We start from the raw sequence: 19,528 nt of genomic DNA, 5'->3' as shown, positions 1-19,528 counted from the left end.
TGCAGATATGACTGGTGCAGATATGACTGGTGCAGATATGACTGGTGCAGATATGACTGGTGCAGATATGACTGGAGCAGATATGACTGGAGCAGATATGACTGGTGCAGATATGACTGGTGCAGATATGACTGGTGCAGATATGACTGGAGCAGATGTAACTGGTGCAGATATGACTGGTGCAGATATGACTGGAGCAGATATGACTGGTGCAGATATGACTGGTGCAGATATGACTGGTGCAGATATGACTGGTGCAGATATGACTGGAGAAGATATGACTGGAGCAGATATGACTGGTGCAGATATGACTGGTGCAGATATGACTGGAGCAGATATGACTGGTGCAGATATGACTGGAGCAGATATAACTGGTGCAGATATGACTGGTGCAGATATGACTGGAGCAGATATGACTGGTGCAGATATGACTGGTGCAGATATAACTGGTGCAGATATGACTGGAGGAGATATGAGTGGAGCAGATATGATTGGAGCAGATATAACTGGAGCAGATATGACTGGTGCAGATATGACTGGAGCAGATATGACTGGTGCAGATATGACTGGTGCAGATATGACTGGTGCAGATATGACTGGAGCAGATATGACTGGAGCAGATATGACTGGTGCAGATATGACTGGTGCAGATATGACTGGTGCAGATATGACTGGTGCAGATATGACTGGAGCAGATATAACTGGTGCAGATATGACTGGTGCAGATATGACTGGAGCAGATATGACTGGTGCAGATATGACTGGTGCAGATATGACTGGTGCATATATGACTGGAGCAGATATGACTGGAGCAGATATGACTGGTGCAGATATGACTGGAGCAGATATGACTGGAGCAGATATGACTGGTGCAGATATAACTGGAGCAGATATGACTGGTGCAGATGTGACTGGTGCAGATATAACTGGAGCAGATATAACTGGAGCAGATATGACTGGTGCAGATATGACTGGTGCAGATATGACTGGTGCAGATATGACTGGTGCAGATATGACTGGGGTAGATATGACTGGGGTAGATATGACTGGAGCAGATATGACTGGTGCAGATATAACTGGAGCAGATATGACTGGAGCAGATATAACTGGAGCAGATATGACTGGTGCAGATATGACTGGTGCAGATATAACTGGAGCAGATATGACTGGAGCAGATATAACTGGAGCAGATATGACTGGTGCAGATATGACTGGTGCAGATATGACTGGTGCAGATATGACTGGGGTAGATATGACTGGGGTAGATATGACTGGAGCAGATATGACTGGTGCAGATATGACTGGTGCAGATATAACTGGAGCAGATATGACTGGTGCAGATATAACTGGAGCAGATATAACTGGAGCAGATATAACTGGAGCAGATATAACTGGAGCAGATATAACTGGAGCAGATATAACTGGAGCAGATATGACTGGTGCAGATATGACTGGTGCAGATATAACTGGAGCAGATATAACTGGAGCAGATATAACTGGAGCAGATATAACTGGAGCAGATATGACTGGTGCAGATATGACTGGTGCAGATATGACTGGTGCAGATATGACTGGGGTAGATATGACTGGGGTAGATATGACTGGAGCAGATATGACTGGTGCAGATATGACTGGTGCAGATATAACTGGAGCAGATATGACTGGAGCAGATATGACTGGAGCAGATATGACTGGAGCAGATATGACTGGTGCAGATATGACTGGTGCAGATATGACTGGAGCAGATATGACTGGTGCAGATATGACTGGTGCAGATATAACTGGAGCAGATATGACTGGAGCAGATATGACTGGAGCAGATATAACTGGTGCAGATATAACTGGAGCAGATATGACTGGAGCAGATATGACTGGTGCAGATATGACTGGAGCAGATATGACTGGTGCAGATATGACTGGTGCAGATATGACTGGTGCAGATATGACTGGTGCAGATATGACTGGAGCAGATATAACAGGGGCAGATACAATGCCTACAAGTAGTATTCAACCCCCTGCAGATTTAGCAGGTTTAATAAGATGCAAATAAGTTAGAGGCTTCAAACTTCAAACAAGAGCAGGATTTATTAACAGATGCATAAATCTTACAAACCAAAAAGTTTTATTGCTCAGTTAAATTTTTATCAATTTTAAACATAAAAGTGTGGGTCAATTATTATTCAACCCCTAGGTTTAATATTTTGTGGAATAACCTTTGTTTGCAATTACAGCTAATAATCGTCTTTTATAAGACCTGATCAGGCCGGCACAGGTCTCTGGAGTTATCTTGGCCCACTCCTCCATGCAGATCTTCTCCAAGTTATCTAGGTTCTTTGGGTGTCTCATGTGGACTTTAATCTTGAGCTCCTTCCACAAGTTTTCAATTGGGTTAAGGTCAGGAGACTGACTAGGCCACTGCAACACCTTGATTTTTTGCCTCTTGAACCAGGCCTTGGTTTTCTTGGCTGTGTGCTTTGGGTTGTTGTCTTGTTGGAAGATGAAATGATGACCCATCTTAAGATCCTTGATGGAGGAGCGGAGGTTCTTGGCCAAAATCTCCAGGTAGGCCGTGCTATCCATCTTCCCATGGATGCGGACCAGATGGCCAGGCCCCTTGGCTGAGAAACAGCCCCACAGCATGATGCTGCCACCACCATGCTTGACTGTAGGGATGGTATTCTTGGGGTCGTATGCAGTGCCATCCAGTCTCCAAACGTCACGTGTGTGGTTGGCACCAAAGATCTCGATCTTGGTCTCATCAGACCAGAGAACCTTGAACCAGTCAGTCTCAGAGTCCTCCAAGTGATCATGAGCAAACTGTAGACGAGCCTTGACATGACGCTTTGAAAGTAAAGGTACCTTACGGGCTCGTCTGGAACGGAGACCATTGCGGTGGAGTACGTTACTTATGGTATTGACTGAAACCAATGTCCCCACTACCATGAGATCTTCCCGGAGCTCCTTCCTTGTTGTCCTTGGGTTAGCCTTGACTCTTCGGACAAGCTTGGCCTCGGCACGGGAGGAAACTTTCAAAGGCTGTCCAGGCCGTGGAAGGCTAACAGTAGTTCCATAAGCCTTCCACTTCCGGATGATGCTCCCAACAGTGGAGACAGGTAGGCCCAACTCCTTGGAAAGGGTTTTGTACCCCTTGCCAGCCTTGTGACCCTCCACGATCTTGTCTCTGATGGCCTTGGAATGCTCCTTTGTCTTTCCCATGTTGACCATGTATGAGTGCTGTTCACAAGTTTGGGGAAGGTCTTAAATAGTCAGAAAAGCCTGGAAAAAGAGATAATTAATCCAAACATGTGAAGCTCATTGTTCTTTGTGCCTGAACTACTTCTTAATACTTTAGGGGAACCAAACAGAATTCTGGTGGGTTGAGGGGTTGAATAATAAATGACCCTCTGAAAAGACTTTTCACACTTTAAAAAAAACAAAAATAAACAAAGAAATAACATTCTTTTTGCTGCAGTGCATTTCACACTTCCAGGCTGATCTACAGTCCAAATGTCACAATGCCAAGTTAATTCCAAATGTGTAAACCTGCTAAATCTGCAGGGGGTTGAATACTACTTGTAGGCACTGTATGACTGGAGGAGATATGACTGGTGCAGATATGACTGGTGCAGATATAACTGGTGCAGATATAACTGGTGCAGATATAACTGGTGCAGATATAACTGGTGCAGATATAACTGGTGCAGATATGACTGGAGCAGATATGACTGGTGCAGATATGACTGGAGGAGATATGACTGGTGCAGATATAACTGGTGCAGATATGACTGGAGCAGATATAACTGGAGCAGATATAACTGGAGGAGATATGACTGGTGCAGATATAACTGGTGCAGATATGACTGGTGCAGATATGACTGGTGCAGATATGACTGGAGGAGATATGACTGGAGGAGATATAACTGGTGCAGATATGACTGGAGCAGATATAACTGGAGGAGATATAACTGGTGCAGATATAACTGGTGCAGATATAACAGGTTCAGATATGACTGGAGCAGATATAACTGGAGCAGATATAACTGGTGCAGATATGACAGGTGCAGATATAACTGGAGCAGATATGACTGGTGCAGAAATAACTAGTACAGATATAACAGGTGCAGATATGACTGGAGCAGATATGACTGGAGAAGATATGACTGGTGCAGATATAACTGGTGCAGATATAACAGGTGCAGATATGACTGGAGCAGATATAACTGGTGCAGATATGACTGGAGCAGATATAACTGGAGGAGATATGACTGGAGGAGATATGACTGGAACAGATATGACTGGAGCAGATATGACTGGAGCAGATATGACTGGAACAGATATGACTGGTGCAGATATGACTGGAGCAGATATGACTGGTGCAGATATGACTGGAGCAGATATGACTGGTGCAGATATAACTGGTGCAGATATAACTGGTGCAGATATGACTGGTGCAGATATGACTGGAGCAGATATGACTGGAGCAGATATGACTGGTGCAGATATGACTGGAGCAGATATGACTGGAACAGATATGACTGGAGCAGATATGACTGGAGCAGATATGACTGGAACAGATATGACTGGAGCAGATATGACTGGTGCAGATATGACTGGAGCAGATATGACTGGAGCAGATATGACTGGTGCAGATATGACTGGAGCAGATATGACTGGAACAGATATGACTGGAGCAGATATGACTGGTGCAGATATGACTGTTGCAGATATGACTGGAGCAGATATGACTGGTGCAGATATGACTGGAGCAGATATGACTGGTGCAGATATGACTGTTGCAGATATGACTGGAGCAGATATGACTGGAGGAGATATGACTGGTGCAGATATGACTGGAGCAGATATAACTGGTGCAGATATAACTGGTGCAGATATAACTGGTGCAGATATGACTGGAGCAGATATGACTGGAGGAGATATGACTGGAGGAGATATGACTGGAGCAGATATAACTGGTGCAGATATGACTGGAGGAGATATGACTGGTGCAGATATGACTGGTGCAGATATGACTGGTGCAGATATAAGTGGTGCAGATATGACTGGTGCAGATATGACTGGTGCAGATATAACTGGTGCAGATATGACTGGAGCAGATATGACTGGAGCAGATATAACTGGTGCAGATATGACTGGAGCAGATATAACCGGTGCAGATATGACTGGTGCAGATATAACTGGTGCAGATATAACCGGTGCAGATATAACCGGTGCAGATATAACTGGTGCAGATATAACTGGAGCAGATATGACTGGTGCAGATATGACTGGTGCAGATATAACTGGTGCAGATATGACTGGAGCATATATATTTGGAGCAGATATGACTGGTGCAGATATAACTGGAGCAGATATGACTGGAGCAGATATAACTGGAGCAGATATGACTGGAGAAGATATGACTGGAGCATATATATTTGGAGCAGATATGACTGGTGCAGGTATAACCGGTGCAGATATGACTGGAGCAGATATAACTGGAGCAGATATGACTGGTGCAGATATGACTGGAGCAGATATGACTGGTGCAGATAATACTGGAGCAGATATGACTGGAGGAGATATGACTGGTGCAGATATGACTGGAGCAGATATGAATGGAGCAGATATAACTGGTGCAGATATGACTGGAGCAGAAATGACTGGTGCAGATATAAGTGGTGCAGATATAAGTGGTGCAGATATAACTGGTGCAGATATAACTGGTGCAGATATGACTGGTGCAGATATAACTGGTGCAGATATGACTGGAGCATATATATTTGGAGCAGATATGACTGGTGCAGATATAACTGGAGCAGATATGACTGGAGCAGATATGACTGGAGCAGATATGACTGGAGCAGATATGACTGGTGCAGATATGACTGGTGCAGATATGACTGGAGCAGATATAACTGGAGCAGATATGACTGGTGCAGATATGACTGGAGCAGATATGACTGGAGCAGATATAACTGGAGCAGATATAACTGGAGCAGATATGACTGGTGCAGATATGACTGGAGCAGATATGACTGGTGCAGACATGACTGGTGCAGATATGACTGGAGCAGATATGACTGGTGCAGATATAAGTGGTGCAGATATGACTGGTGCAGATATGACTGGAGCAGATATGACTGGTGCAGATATGACTGGTGCAGACATGACTGGTGCAGATATGACTGGTGCAGATATGACTGGTGCAGATATAAGTGGTGCAGATATGACTGGTGCAGATATGACTGGTGCAGACATGACTGGTGCAGATATGACTGGAGCAGATATGACTGGTGCAGATATAAGTGGTGCAGATATGACTGGTGCAGATATGACTGGAGCAGATATGACTGGTGCAGATATGACTGGAGCAGATATGACTGGTGCAGATATGACTGGAGCAGATATGACTGGTGCAGATATGACTGGTGCAGACATGACTGGTGCAGATATGACTGGAGCAGATATGACTGGTGCAGATATAAGTGGTGCAGATATGACTGGTGCAGATATGACTGGTGCAGACATGACTGGTGCAGATATGACTGGAGCAGATATGACTGGTGCAGATATAAGTGGTGCAGATATGACTGGAGCAGATATGACTGGAGCAGATATGACTGGTGCAGATATGACTGGTGCAGATATGACTGGTGCAGATATGACTGGTGCAGATATAACTGGAGCAGATATAACTGGAGCAGATATAACTGGAGCAGATATGACTGGAGCAGATATGACTGGTGCAGATATAACTGGTGCAGACATGACTGGTGCAGATATGACTGGAGCAGATATGACTGGAGCAGATATGACTGGAGCAGATATAACTGGAGCAGATATGACTGGTGCAGATATGACTGGAGCAGATATGATTGGTGCAGACATGACTGGTGCAGATATGACTGGAGCAGATATGACTGGTGCAGATATAAGTGGTGCAGATATGACTGGAGCAGATATGACTGGTGCAGATATGACTGGTGCAGATATGACTGGTGCAGATATGACTGGTGCAGATATAACTGGAGCAGATATAACTGGAGCAGATATAACTGGAGCAGATATGACTGGAGCAGATATGACTGGTGCAGATATAACTGGTGCAGACATGACTGGTGCAGATATGACTGGAGCAGATATGACTGGAGCAGATATGACTGGAGCAGATATGACTGGTGCAGATATGACTGGTGCAGATATGACTGGTGCAGATTTAACTGGTGCAGACATGACTGGTGCAGATATGACTGGAGCAGATATGACTGGAGCAGATATAAGTGGTGCAGATATGACTGGAGCAGATATGACTGGTGCAGATATGACTGGGGCAGATATGACTGGAGCAGATATGACTGGTGCAGATATGACTGGAGCAGATATGACTGGAGCAGATATGACTGGAGCAGATATGACTGGTGCAGATATAAGTGGTGCAGATATGACTGGTGCAGATATGACTGGTGCAGATATGACTGGTGCAGATATGACTGGGGCAGATATGACTGGTGCAGATATAAGTGGTGCAGATATGACTGGTGCAGATATGACTGGTGCAGATATGACTGGTGCAGATATGACTGGAGCAGATATGACTGGTGCAGATATAAGTGGTGCAGATATGACTGGAGCAGATATGACTGGTGCAGATATGACTGGAGCAGATATGACTGGAGCAGATATGACTGGAGCAGATATGACTGGAGCAGATATGACTGGAGCAGATATGACTGGTGCAGATATGACTGGAGCAGATATGACTGGAGCAGATATAAGTGGTGCAGATATAACTGGTGCAGATATGACTGGTGCAGATATGACTGGTGCAGATATGACTGGAGCAGATATGACTGGTGCAGATATGACTGGTGCAGATATGACTGGAGCAGATATGACTGGTGCAGATATAAGTGGTGCAGATATGACTGGAGCAGATATGACTGGAGCAGATATGACTGGTGCAGATATGACTGGAGCAGATATAAGTGGTGCAGATATGACTGGTGCAGATATGACTGGTGCAGATATGACTGGTGCAGATATGACTGGTGCAGATATGACTGGTGCAGATATAAGTGGTGCAGATATGACTGGAGCAGATATGACTGGGGCAGATATGACTGGTGCAGATATGACTGGTGCAGATATGACTGGAGCAGATATGACTGGTGCAGATATGACTGGTGCAGATATGACTGGTGCAGATATGACTGGAGCAGATATGACTGGTGCAGATATGACTGGTGCAGATATGACTGGTGCAGATATAAGTGGTGCAGATATGACTGGTGCAGATATGACTGGTGCAGATATGACTGGTGCAGATATGACTGGTGCAGATATGACTGGAGCAGATATGACTGGAGCAGATATGACTGGTGCAGATATGACTGGTGCAGATATAAGTGGTGCAGATATGACTGGAGCAGATATGACTGGAGCAGATATGACTGGTGCAGATATGACTGGAGCAGATATAAGTGGTGCAGATATGACTGGTGCAGATATGACTGGTGCAGATATGACTGGTGCAGATATGACTGGTGCAGATATGACTGGTGCAGATATAAGTGGTGCAGATATGACTGGTGCAGATATAACTGGTGCAGATATAAGTGGTGCAGATATGACTGGAGCAGATATGACTGGTGCAGATATAACTGGTGCAGATATGACTGGAGCAGATATGACTGGTGCAGATATGACTGGTGCAGATATGACTGGAGCAGATATGACTGGTGCAGATATGACTGGTGCAGATATGACTGGAGCAGATATGACTGGTGCAGATATGACTGGAGCAGATATGACTGGGGCAGATATGACTGGTGCAGATATGACTGGTGCAGATATGACTGGTGCAGATATGACTGGAGCAGATATGACTGGTGCAGATATGACTGGAGCAGATATGACTGGTGCAGATATGACTGGAGCAGATATGACTGGTGCAGATATGACTGGAGCAGATATGACTGGAGCAGATATGACTGGTGCAGATATGACTGGTGCAGATATAAGTGGTGCAGATATGACTGGAGCAGATATGACTGGAGCAGATATGACTGGTGCAGATATGACTGGAGCAGATATAAGTGGTGCAGATATGACTGGTGCAGATATGACTGGTGCAGATATGACTGGTGCAGATATGACTGGAGCAGATATGACTGGTGCAGATATGACTGGAGCAGATATGACTGGGGCAGATATGACTGGTGCAGATATGACTGGTGCAGATATGACTGGTGCAGATATGACTGGTGCAGATATGACTGGGGCAGATATGACTGGTGCAGATATGACTGGTGCAGATATAAGTGGTGCAGATATGACTGGAGCAGATATGACTGGTGCAGATATGACTGGTGCAGATATGACTGGTGCAGATATGACTGGTGCAGATATGACTGGTGCAGATATGACTGGAGCAGATATGACTGGTGCAGATATGACTGGAGCAGATATGACTGGGGCAGATATGACTGGTGCAGATATGACTGGTGCAGATATGACTGGTGCAGATATGACTGGTGCAGATATGACTGGGGCAGATATGACTGGTGCAGATATGACTGGTGCAGATATAAGTGGTGCAGATATGACTGGAGCAGATATGACTGGAGCAGATATGACTGGTGCAGATATGACTGGAGCAGATATAAGTGGTGCAGATATGACTGGTGCAGATATGACTGGTGCAGATATGACTGGTGCAGATATGACTGGTGCAGATATGACTGGTGCAGATATGACTGGAGCAGATATGACTGGTGCAGATATGACTGGAGCAGATATGACTGGGGCAGATATGACTGGTGCAGATATGACTGGTGCAGATATGACTGGTGCAGATATGACTGGTGCAGATATGACTGGGGCAGATATGACTGGTGCAGATATGACTGGTGCAGATATAAGTGGTGCAGATATGACTGGAGCAGATATGACTGGTGCAGATATGACTGGTGCAGATATGACTGGTGCAGATATGACTGGTGCAGATATGACTGGTGCAGATATGACTGGAGCAGATATGACTGGTGCAGATATGACTGGAGCAGATATGACTGGGGCAGATATGACTGGTGCAGATATGACTGGTGCAGATATGACTGGTGCAGATATGACTGGTGCAGATATGACTGGGGCAGATATGACTGGTGCAGATATGACTGGAGCAGATATGACTGGAGCAGATATGACTGGGGCAGATATGACTGGTGCAGATATGACTGGAGCAGATATAAGTGGTGCAGATATGACTGGAGCAGATATGACTGGAGCAGATATGACTGGTGCAGATATGACTGGAGCAGATATAAGTGGTGCAGATATGACTGGTGCAGATATGACTGGTGCAGATATGACTGGTGCAGATATGACTGGTGCAGATATGACTGGTGCAGATATGACTGGAGCAGATATGACTGGTGCAGATATGACTGGAGCAGATATAACTGGAGCAGATATAAGTGGTGCAGATATGACTGGTGCAGATATGACTGGTGCAGATATGACTGGTGCAGATATGACTGGTGCAGATATGACTGGTGCAGATATGACTGGTGCAGATATGACTGGGGCAGATATGACTGGTGCAGATATGACTGGTGCAGATATGACTGGTGCAGATATGACTGGTGCAGATATGACTGGAGCAGATATGACTGGGGCAGATATGACTGGGGCAGATATGACTGGTGCAGATATGACTGGTGCAGATATGACTGGTGCAGATATGACTGGTGCAGATATGACTGGTGCAGATATGACTGGAGCAGATATGACTGGGGCAGATATGACTGGTGCAGATATGACTGGTGCAGATATGACTGGTGCAGATATGACTGGTGCAGATATGACTGGAGCAGATATGACTGGGGTAGATATGACTGGAGCAGATATAACTGGTGCAGATATGACTGGTGCAGATATGACTGGGGCAGATATGACTGGGGCAGATATGACTGGTGCAGATATGACTGGTGCAGATATGACTGGTGCAGATATGACTGGTGCAGATATGACTGGGGCAGATATGACTGGTGCAGATATGACTGGTGCAGATATAAGTGGTGCAGATATGACTGGAGCAGATATGACTGGAGCAGATATAAGTGGTGCAGATATGACTGGTGCAGATATGACTGGTGCAGATATGACTGGTGCAGATATGACTGGTGCAGATATAAGTGGTGCAGATATGACTGGTGCAGATATGACTGGTGCAGATATGACTGGTGCAGATATGACTGGTGCAGATATGACTGGTGCAGATATGACTGGAGCAGATATGACTGGTGCAGATATGACTGGAGCAGATATGACTGGGGCAGATATGACTGGTGCAGATATGACTGGTGCAGATATGACTGGTGCAGATATGACTGGTGCAGATATGACTGGGGCAGATATGACTGGTGCAGATATGACTGGTGCAGATATAAGTGGTGCAGATATGACTGGAGCAGATATGACTGGTGCAGATATGACTGGTGCAGATATGACTGGTGCAGATATGACTGGTGCAGATATGACTGGTGCAGATATGACTGGAGCAGATATGACTGGTGCAGATATGACTGGAGCAGATATGACTGGGGCAGATATGACTGGTGCAGATATGACTGGTGCAGATATGACTGGTGCAGATATGACTGGGGCAGATATGACTGGTGCAGATATGACTGGAGCAGATATGACTGGAGCAGATATGACTGGGGCAGATATGACTGGTGCAGATATGACTGGAGCAGATATAAGTGGTGCAGATATGACTGGAGCAGATATGACTGGAGCAGATATGACTGGTGCAGATATGACTGGAGCAGATATAAGTGGTGCAGATATGACTGGTGCAGATATGACTGGTGCAGATATGACTGGTGCAGATATGACTGGTGCAGATATGACTGGTGCAGATATGACTGGAGCAGATATGACTGGTGCAGATATGACTGGAGCAGATATAACTGGAGCAGATATAAGTGGTGCAGATATGACTGGTGCAGATATGACTGGTGCAGATATGACTGGTGCAGATATGACTGGTGCAGATATGACTGGTGCAGATATGACTGGTGCAGATATGACTGGGGCAGATATGACTGGTGCAGATATGACTGGTGCAGATATGACTGGTGCAGATATGACTGGAGCAGATATGACTGGGGCAGATATGACTGGGGCAGATATGACTGGTGCAGATATGACTGGTGCAGATATGACTGGAGCAGATATGACTGGGGCAGATATGACTGGAGCAGATATGACTGGTGCAGATATGACTGGGGCAGATATGACTGGTGCAGATATGACTGGAGCAGATATGACTGGTGCAGATATGACTGGTGCAGATATGACTGGGGCAGATATGACTGGGGCAGATATGACTGGTGCAGATATGACTGGTGCAGATATGACTGGGGCAGATATGACTGGGGCAGATATGACTGGTGCAGATATGACTGGTGCAGATATGACTGGTGCAGATATGACTGGTGCAGATATGACTGGAGCAGATATGACTGGGGTAGATATGACTGGAGCAGATATAACTGGTGCAGATATGACTGGAGCAGATATGACTGGAGCAGATATAACTGGTGCAGATATGACTGGAGCAGATATGACTGGAGCAGATATAACTGGTGCAGATATGACTGGTGCAGATATAACTGGTGCAGATATGACTGGTGCAGATATGACTGGAGCAGATATGACTGGTGCAGATATGACTGGAGCAGATATGACTGGTGCAGATATGACTGGAGCAGATATAACTGGAGCAGATATGACTGGAGCAGATATGACTGGAGCAGATATAACTGGTGCAGATATGACTGGAGCAGATATGACTGGTGCAGATATGACTGGAGCAGATATGACTGGAGCAGATATGACTGGAGCAGATATGACTGGAGCAGATATGACTGGTGCAGATATGACTGGAGCAGATATGACTGGAGCAGATATAACTGGTGCAGATATGACTGGAGCAGATATAACTGGAGCAGATATGACTGGAGCAGATATGACTGGTGCAGACATGACTGGTGCAGATATAAGTGGTGCAGATATGACTGGAGCAGATATGACTGGTGCAGATATGACTGGAGCAGATATGACTGGTGCAGATATGACTGGTGCAGATATAAGTGGTGCAGATATGACTGGAGCAGATATGACTGGTGCAGATATGACTGGAGCAGATATGACTGGAGCAGATATGACTGGAGCAGATATGACTGGAGCAGATATGACTGGAGCAGATATGACTGGAGCAGATATAACTGGTGCAGATATAACTGGAGCAGATATAACTGGAGCAGATATGACTGGAGCAGATATGACTGGTGCAGACATGACTGGTGCAGATATGACTGGAGCAGATATAACTGGTGCAGATATGACTGGAGCAGATATGACTGGAGCAGATATAACTGGTGCAGATATGACTGGAGCAGATATGACTGGTGCAGATATGACTGGAGCAGATATAACTGGAGCAGATATGACTGGAGCAGATATGACTGGAGCAGATATGACTGGAGCAGATATGACTGGTGCAGATATGACTGGTGCAGATATAACTGGTGCAGATATGACTGGAGCAGATATAACTGGAGCAGATATGACTGGAGCAGATATGACTGGAGCAGATATGACTGGTGCAGATATAACTGGTGCAGATATGACTGGAGCAGATATGACTGGTGCAGATATGACTGGTGCAGATATAACTGGAGCAGATATGACTGGAGCAGATATGACTGGAGCAGATATGACTGGAGCAGATATGACTGGAGCAGATATGACTGGTGCAGATATATTTGGAGCAGATATGACTGGTGTATCTGCAGTTTCTGTCTGGTGTACCCCAGTTTATTGATTGGTTGTAATGAAGAGTGGTCACAGACAGGAGCTTCCCCTGTGATATTACGGAATATGGGCCCTGTGCAATCCAATGGCTCCTTATAATGCACAATTCCCCTTACCTCTTCATCATCTGTGTGATATCCAAAGGAATCTCCACCTCTGGTTGTGACATATATTTACTGTACAGATACCTCTTTGCATCTGCGGTATGGATACCCCTATAAATATAAGGTATGAACACCGCTATATGTCGGCGATACAGAACTGCTATATATCTGCAGTATGAATGTCTCTGTAGACCTGTGGCCCCTATGGCAGGCTAAGGCTGCTCCAGGTCCTGGGGTGAGAAGATCTGACTCAGCTGATGAGACAGATCCCAGGAATGCCGGAGCTGGTATCACTGAGGAGAGAAGGACTCCGCCCTGGAGGACTCAATCAGGCTCAACAGAAACTTACATTTGCATGGAGACTTTCCAGCTTTCCCTCAACCATCAAAACTTGTCTCCTGGAGGGAAATGTCATAATAACATCATTATTACCCCACATCCTCCACCACTGAACTTCACCATCACACGAACCATCATCATCAGAAAGAAGAAAACTCTGCGCAACTGCAGAGCAAACAAACAAAGCAGAAATAATTAATATGCTCTGCACCAGACGGCAAGGAGAGCGGTGATGTCACCGCTGTATAATATAACTGATATCTGGGGAGCGGTGATGTCACCGCTGTATAATATAACTGATATCTGGGGAGCGGTGATGTCACTGCTGTATAATATAACTGATATCTGGAGAGCGGTGATGTCACTGCTGTATAATATAACTGATATCTGGGGAGCGGTGATGTCACCGCTGTATAATATAACTGATATCTGGAGAGCGGTGATGTCACCGCTGTATAATATAACTGATATCTGGGGAGCGGTGATGTCACCGCTGTATAATATAACTGATATCTGGAGAGCGGTGATGTCACCGCTGTATAATATAACTGATATCTGGAGAGCGGTGATGTCACCGCTGTATAATATAACTGATATCTGGGGAGCGGTGATGTCACTGCTGTATAATATAACTGATATCTGGAGAGCGGTGATGTCACCGCTGTATAATATAACTGATATCTGGAGAGCGGTGATGTCACCGCTGTATAATATAACTGATATCTGGGGAGCGGTGATGTCACTGCTGTATAATATAACTGATATCTGGAGAGCGGTGATGTCACCGCTGTATAATATAACTGATATCTGGGGAGCGGTGATGTCACTGCTGTATAATATAACTGATATCTGGAGAGCGGTGATGTCACTGCTGTATAATATAACTGATATCTGGGGAGCGGTGATGTCACCGCTGTATAATATAACTGATATCTGGGGAGCGGTGATGTCACTGCTGTATAATATAACTGATATCTGGAGAGCGGTGATGTCACTGCTGTATAATATAACTGATATCTGGAGAGCGGTGATGTCACTGCTGTATAATATAACTGATATCTGGGGAGCGGTGATGTCACTGCTGTATAATATAACTGATATCTGGAGAGCGGTGATGTCACTGCTGTATAATATAACTGATATCTGGGGAGCGGTGATGTCACCGCTGTATAATATAACTGATATCTGGGGAGCGGTGATGTCACTGCTGTATAATATAACTGATATCTGGGGAGCGGTGATGTCACCGCTGTATAATATATCTGATATCTGGGGAGCGGTGATGTCACCGCTGTATAATATAACTGATATCTGGGGAGCGGTGATGTCACCGCTGTATAATATAACTGATATCTGGGGAGCGGTGATGTCACTGCTGTATAATATAACTGATATCTGGGGAGCGGTGATGTCACTGCTGTATAATATAACTGATATCTGGGGAGCGGTGATGTCACCGCTGTATAATATAACTGATATCTGGGGAGCGGTGATGTCACTGCTGTATAATATAACTGATATCTGGGGAGCGGTGATGTCACCGCTGTATAATATAACTGATATCTGGGGAGCGGTGATGTCACCGCTGTATAATATATCTGATATCTGGGGAGCGGTGATGTCACCGCTGTATAATATAACTGATATCTGGGGAGCGGTGATGTCACTGCTGTATAATATAACTGATATGTGGAGAGCGGTGATGTCACTGCTGTATAATATAACTGATATCTGGAGAGCGGTGATGTCACTGCTGTATAATATAACTGATATCTGGGGAGCGGTGATGTCACTGCTGTATAATATAACTGATATCTGGGGAGCGGTGATGTCACTGCTGTATAATATAACTGATATCTGGAGAGCGGTGATGTCACTGCTGTATAATATAACTGATATCTGGGGAGCGGTGATGTCACTGCTGTATAATATAACTGATATCTGGGGAGCGGTGATGTCACTGCTGTATAATATAACTGATATCTGGGGAGCGGTGATGTCACCGCTGTATAATATAACTGATATCTGGAGAGTGGTGATGTCACTGCTGTATAATATAACTGATATCTGGGGAGCGGTGATGTCACTGCTGTATAATATAACTGATATCTGGGGAGCGGTGATGTCACTGCTGTATAATATAACTGATATCTGGGGAGCGGTGATGTCACCGCTGTATAATATAACTGATATCTGGGGAGCGGTGATGTCACTGCTGTATAATATAACTGATATCTGGGGAGCGGTGATGTCACCGCTGTATAATATAACTGATATCTGGGGAGCGGTGATGTCACCGCTGTATAATATATCTGATATCTGGGGAGCGGTGATGTCACCGCTGTATAATATAACTGATATCTGGGGAGCGGTGATGTCACCGCTGTATAATATATCTGATATCTGGGGAGCGGTGATGTCACTGCTGTATAATATAACTGATATCTGGAGAGCGGTGATGTCACTGCTGTATAATATAACTGATATCTGGGGAGCGGTGATGTCACCGCTGTATAATATAACTGATATCTGGGGAGCGGTGATGTCACCGCTGTATAATATAACTGATATCTGGGGAGCGGTGATGTCACTGCTGTATAATATAACTGATATCTGGGGAGCGGTGATGTCACCGCTGTATAATATAACTGATATCTGGGGAGCGGTGATGTCACCGCTGTATAATATATCTGATATCTGGGGAGCGGTGATGTCACTGCTGTATAATATAACTGATATCTGGGGAGCGGTGATGTCACTGCTGTATAATATAACTGATATCTGGGGAGCGGTGATGTCACCGCTGTATAATATAACTGATATCTGGGGAGCGGTGATGTCACCGCTGTATAATATATCTGATATCTGGGGAGCGGTGATGTCACCGCTGTATAATATAACTGATATCTGGGGAGCGGTGATGTCACCGCTGTATAATATATCTGATATCTGGGGAGCGGTGATGTCACCGCTGTATAATATATCTGATATCTGGAGAGCGGTGACGTCACCGCTGTATAATATAACTGATATCTGGGGAGCGGTGATGTCACTGCTGTATAATATAACTGATATCTGGGGAGCGGTGATGTCACCGCTGTATAATATAACTGATATCTGGGGAGCGGTGATGTCACCGCTGTATAATATAACTGATATGTGGGGAGCGGTGATGTCACTGCTGTATGATATAACTGATATGTGGGGAGCTGTGATGTCACCGCTGTATAATATAACTGATATCTGGGGAGCGGTGACGTCACTGCTGTATAATATATCTGATATCTGGGGAGCGGTGATGTCACCGCTGTATAATATAACTGATATCTGGGGAGCGGTGATGTCACCGCTGTATAATATATCTGATATCTGGGGAGCGGTGATGTCACTGCTGTATAATATAACTGATATCTGGGGAGCGGTGATGTCACTGCTGTATAATATAACTGATATCTGGAGAGCGGTGATGTCACTGCTGTATAATATAACTGATATCTGGGGAGCGGTGATGTCACCGCTGTATAATATAACTGATATCTGGGGAGCGGTGATGTCACCGCTGTATAATATATCTGATATCTGGGGAGCGGTGATGTCACCGCTGTATAATATAACTGATATCTGGGGAGCGGTGATGTCACCGCTGTATAATATATCTGATATCTGGGGAGCGGTGATGTCACCGCTGTATAATATATCTGATATCTGGAGAGCGGTGACGTCACCGCTGTATAATATAACTGATATCTGGGGAGCGGTGATGTCACTGCTGTATAATATAACTGATATCTGGGGAGCGGTGATGTCACCGCTGTATAATATAACTGATATCTGGGGAGCGGTGATGTCACCGCTGTATAATATATCTGATATCTGGGGAGCGGTGATGTCACTGCTGTATAATATAACTGATATCTGGGGAGCGGTGATGTCACTGCTGTATAATATAACTGACATCTGGGGAGCGGTGATGTCACTGCTGTATAATATAACTGATATCTGGGGAGCGGTGATGTCACTGGTGTATAATATAACTGATATCTGGGGAGCGGTGATGTCACTGCTGTATAATATAACTGATATCTGGGGAGCGGTGATGTCACTGGTGTATAATATAACTGATATCTGGAGAGCGGTGATGTCACTGCTGTATAATATAACTGATATCTGGAGAGCGGTGATGTCACTGCTGTATAATATAACTGATATCTGGAGAGAGGTGATGTCACTGCTGTATAATATAACTGATATCTGGGGAGCGGTGATGTCACTGCTGTATAATATAACTGATATCTGGGGAGCGGTGATGTCACTGCTGTATAATATATCTGATATCTGGAGAGCGGTGATGTCACCGCTGTATAATATAACTGATATCTGGGGAGCGGTGATGTCACTGGTGTATAATATAACTGATATCTGGAGAGCGGTGATGTCACCGCTGTATAATATAACTGATATCTGGGGAGCGGTGATGTCACTGCTGTATAATATAACTGATATCTGGAGAGCGGTGATGTCACTGCTGTATAATATAACTGATATCTGGGGAGCGGTGATGTCACTGCTGTATAATATAACTGATATCTGGAGAGCGGTGATGTCACTGCTGTATAATATAACTGATATCTGGGGAGCGGTGATGTCACTGCTGTATAATATAACTGATATCTGGAGAGCGGTGATGTCACTGCTGTATAATATAACTGATATCTGGGGAGCGGTGATGTCACTGCTGTATAATATAACTGATATCTGGGGAGCGGTGATGTCACCGGTGTATAATATAACTGATATCTGGAGAGCGGTGATGTCACTGCTGTATAATATAACTGATATCTGGAGAGCGGTGATGTCACTGCTGTATAATATAACTGATATCTGGAGAGAGGTGATGTCACTGCTGTATAATATAACTGATATCTGGGGAGCGGTGATGTCACTGCTGTATAATATAACTGATATCTGGGGAGCGGTGATGTCACTGCTGTATAATATATCTGATATCTGGAGAGCGGTGATGTCACCGCTGTATAATATAACTGATATCTGGGGAGCGGTGATGTCACTGGTGTATAATATAACTGATATCTGGAGAGCGGTGATGTCACCGCTGTATAATATAACTGATATCTGGGGAGCGGTGATGTCACTGCTGTATAATATAACTGATATCTGGAGAGCGGTGATGTCACCGCTGT

The 19,528-nt window shown here is 44.9% G+C and overlaps 1 protein-coding gene across 1 annotated transcript in view; it reads left to right on the top strand.

Moving 5' to 3' along the window:
- LOC138648156 (uncharacterized protein slr1819-like) overlaps positions 1–19,528 on the top strand; it is a 34,885-nt gene that overhangs the window by 1,911 nt on the left and 13,446 nt on the right. The window contains exons 4-5 of the mRNA XM_069737660.1: positions 3,870–3,983; positions 4,050–4,343. Of these exons, the coding sequence (XP_069593761.1) occupies positions 3,870–3,983; positions 4,050–4,343 (408 nt within the window). The remainder of the gene's footprint in view (positions 1–3,869; positions 3,984–4,049; positions 4,344–19,528) is intronic.

Source organism: Ranitomeya imitator, chromosome 8, assembly GCF_032444005.1.
Source record: "Ranitomeya imitator isolate aRanImi1 chromosome 8, aRanImi1.pri, whole genome shotgun sequence".
In the NCBI taxonomy this organism is placed as follows: Eukaryota; Metazoa; Chordata; class Amphibia; order Anura; family Dendrobatidae; genus Ranitomeya; species Ranitomeya imitator.
The sequence above is the reverse complement of the archived record's forward strand: the minus strand, read 5'-3'. Positions and strand labels throughout refer to the sequence as shown.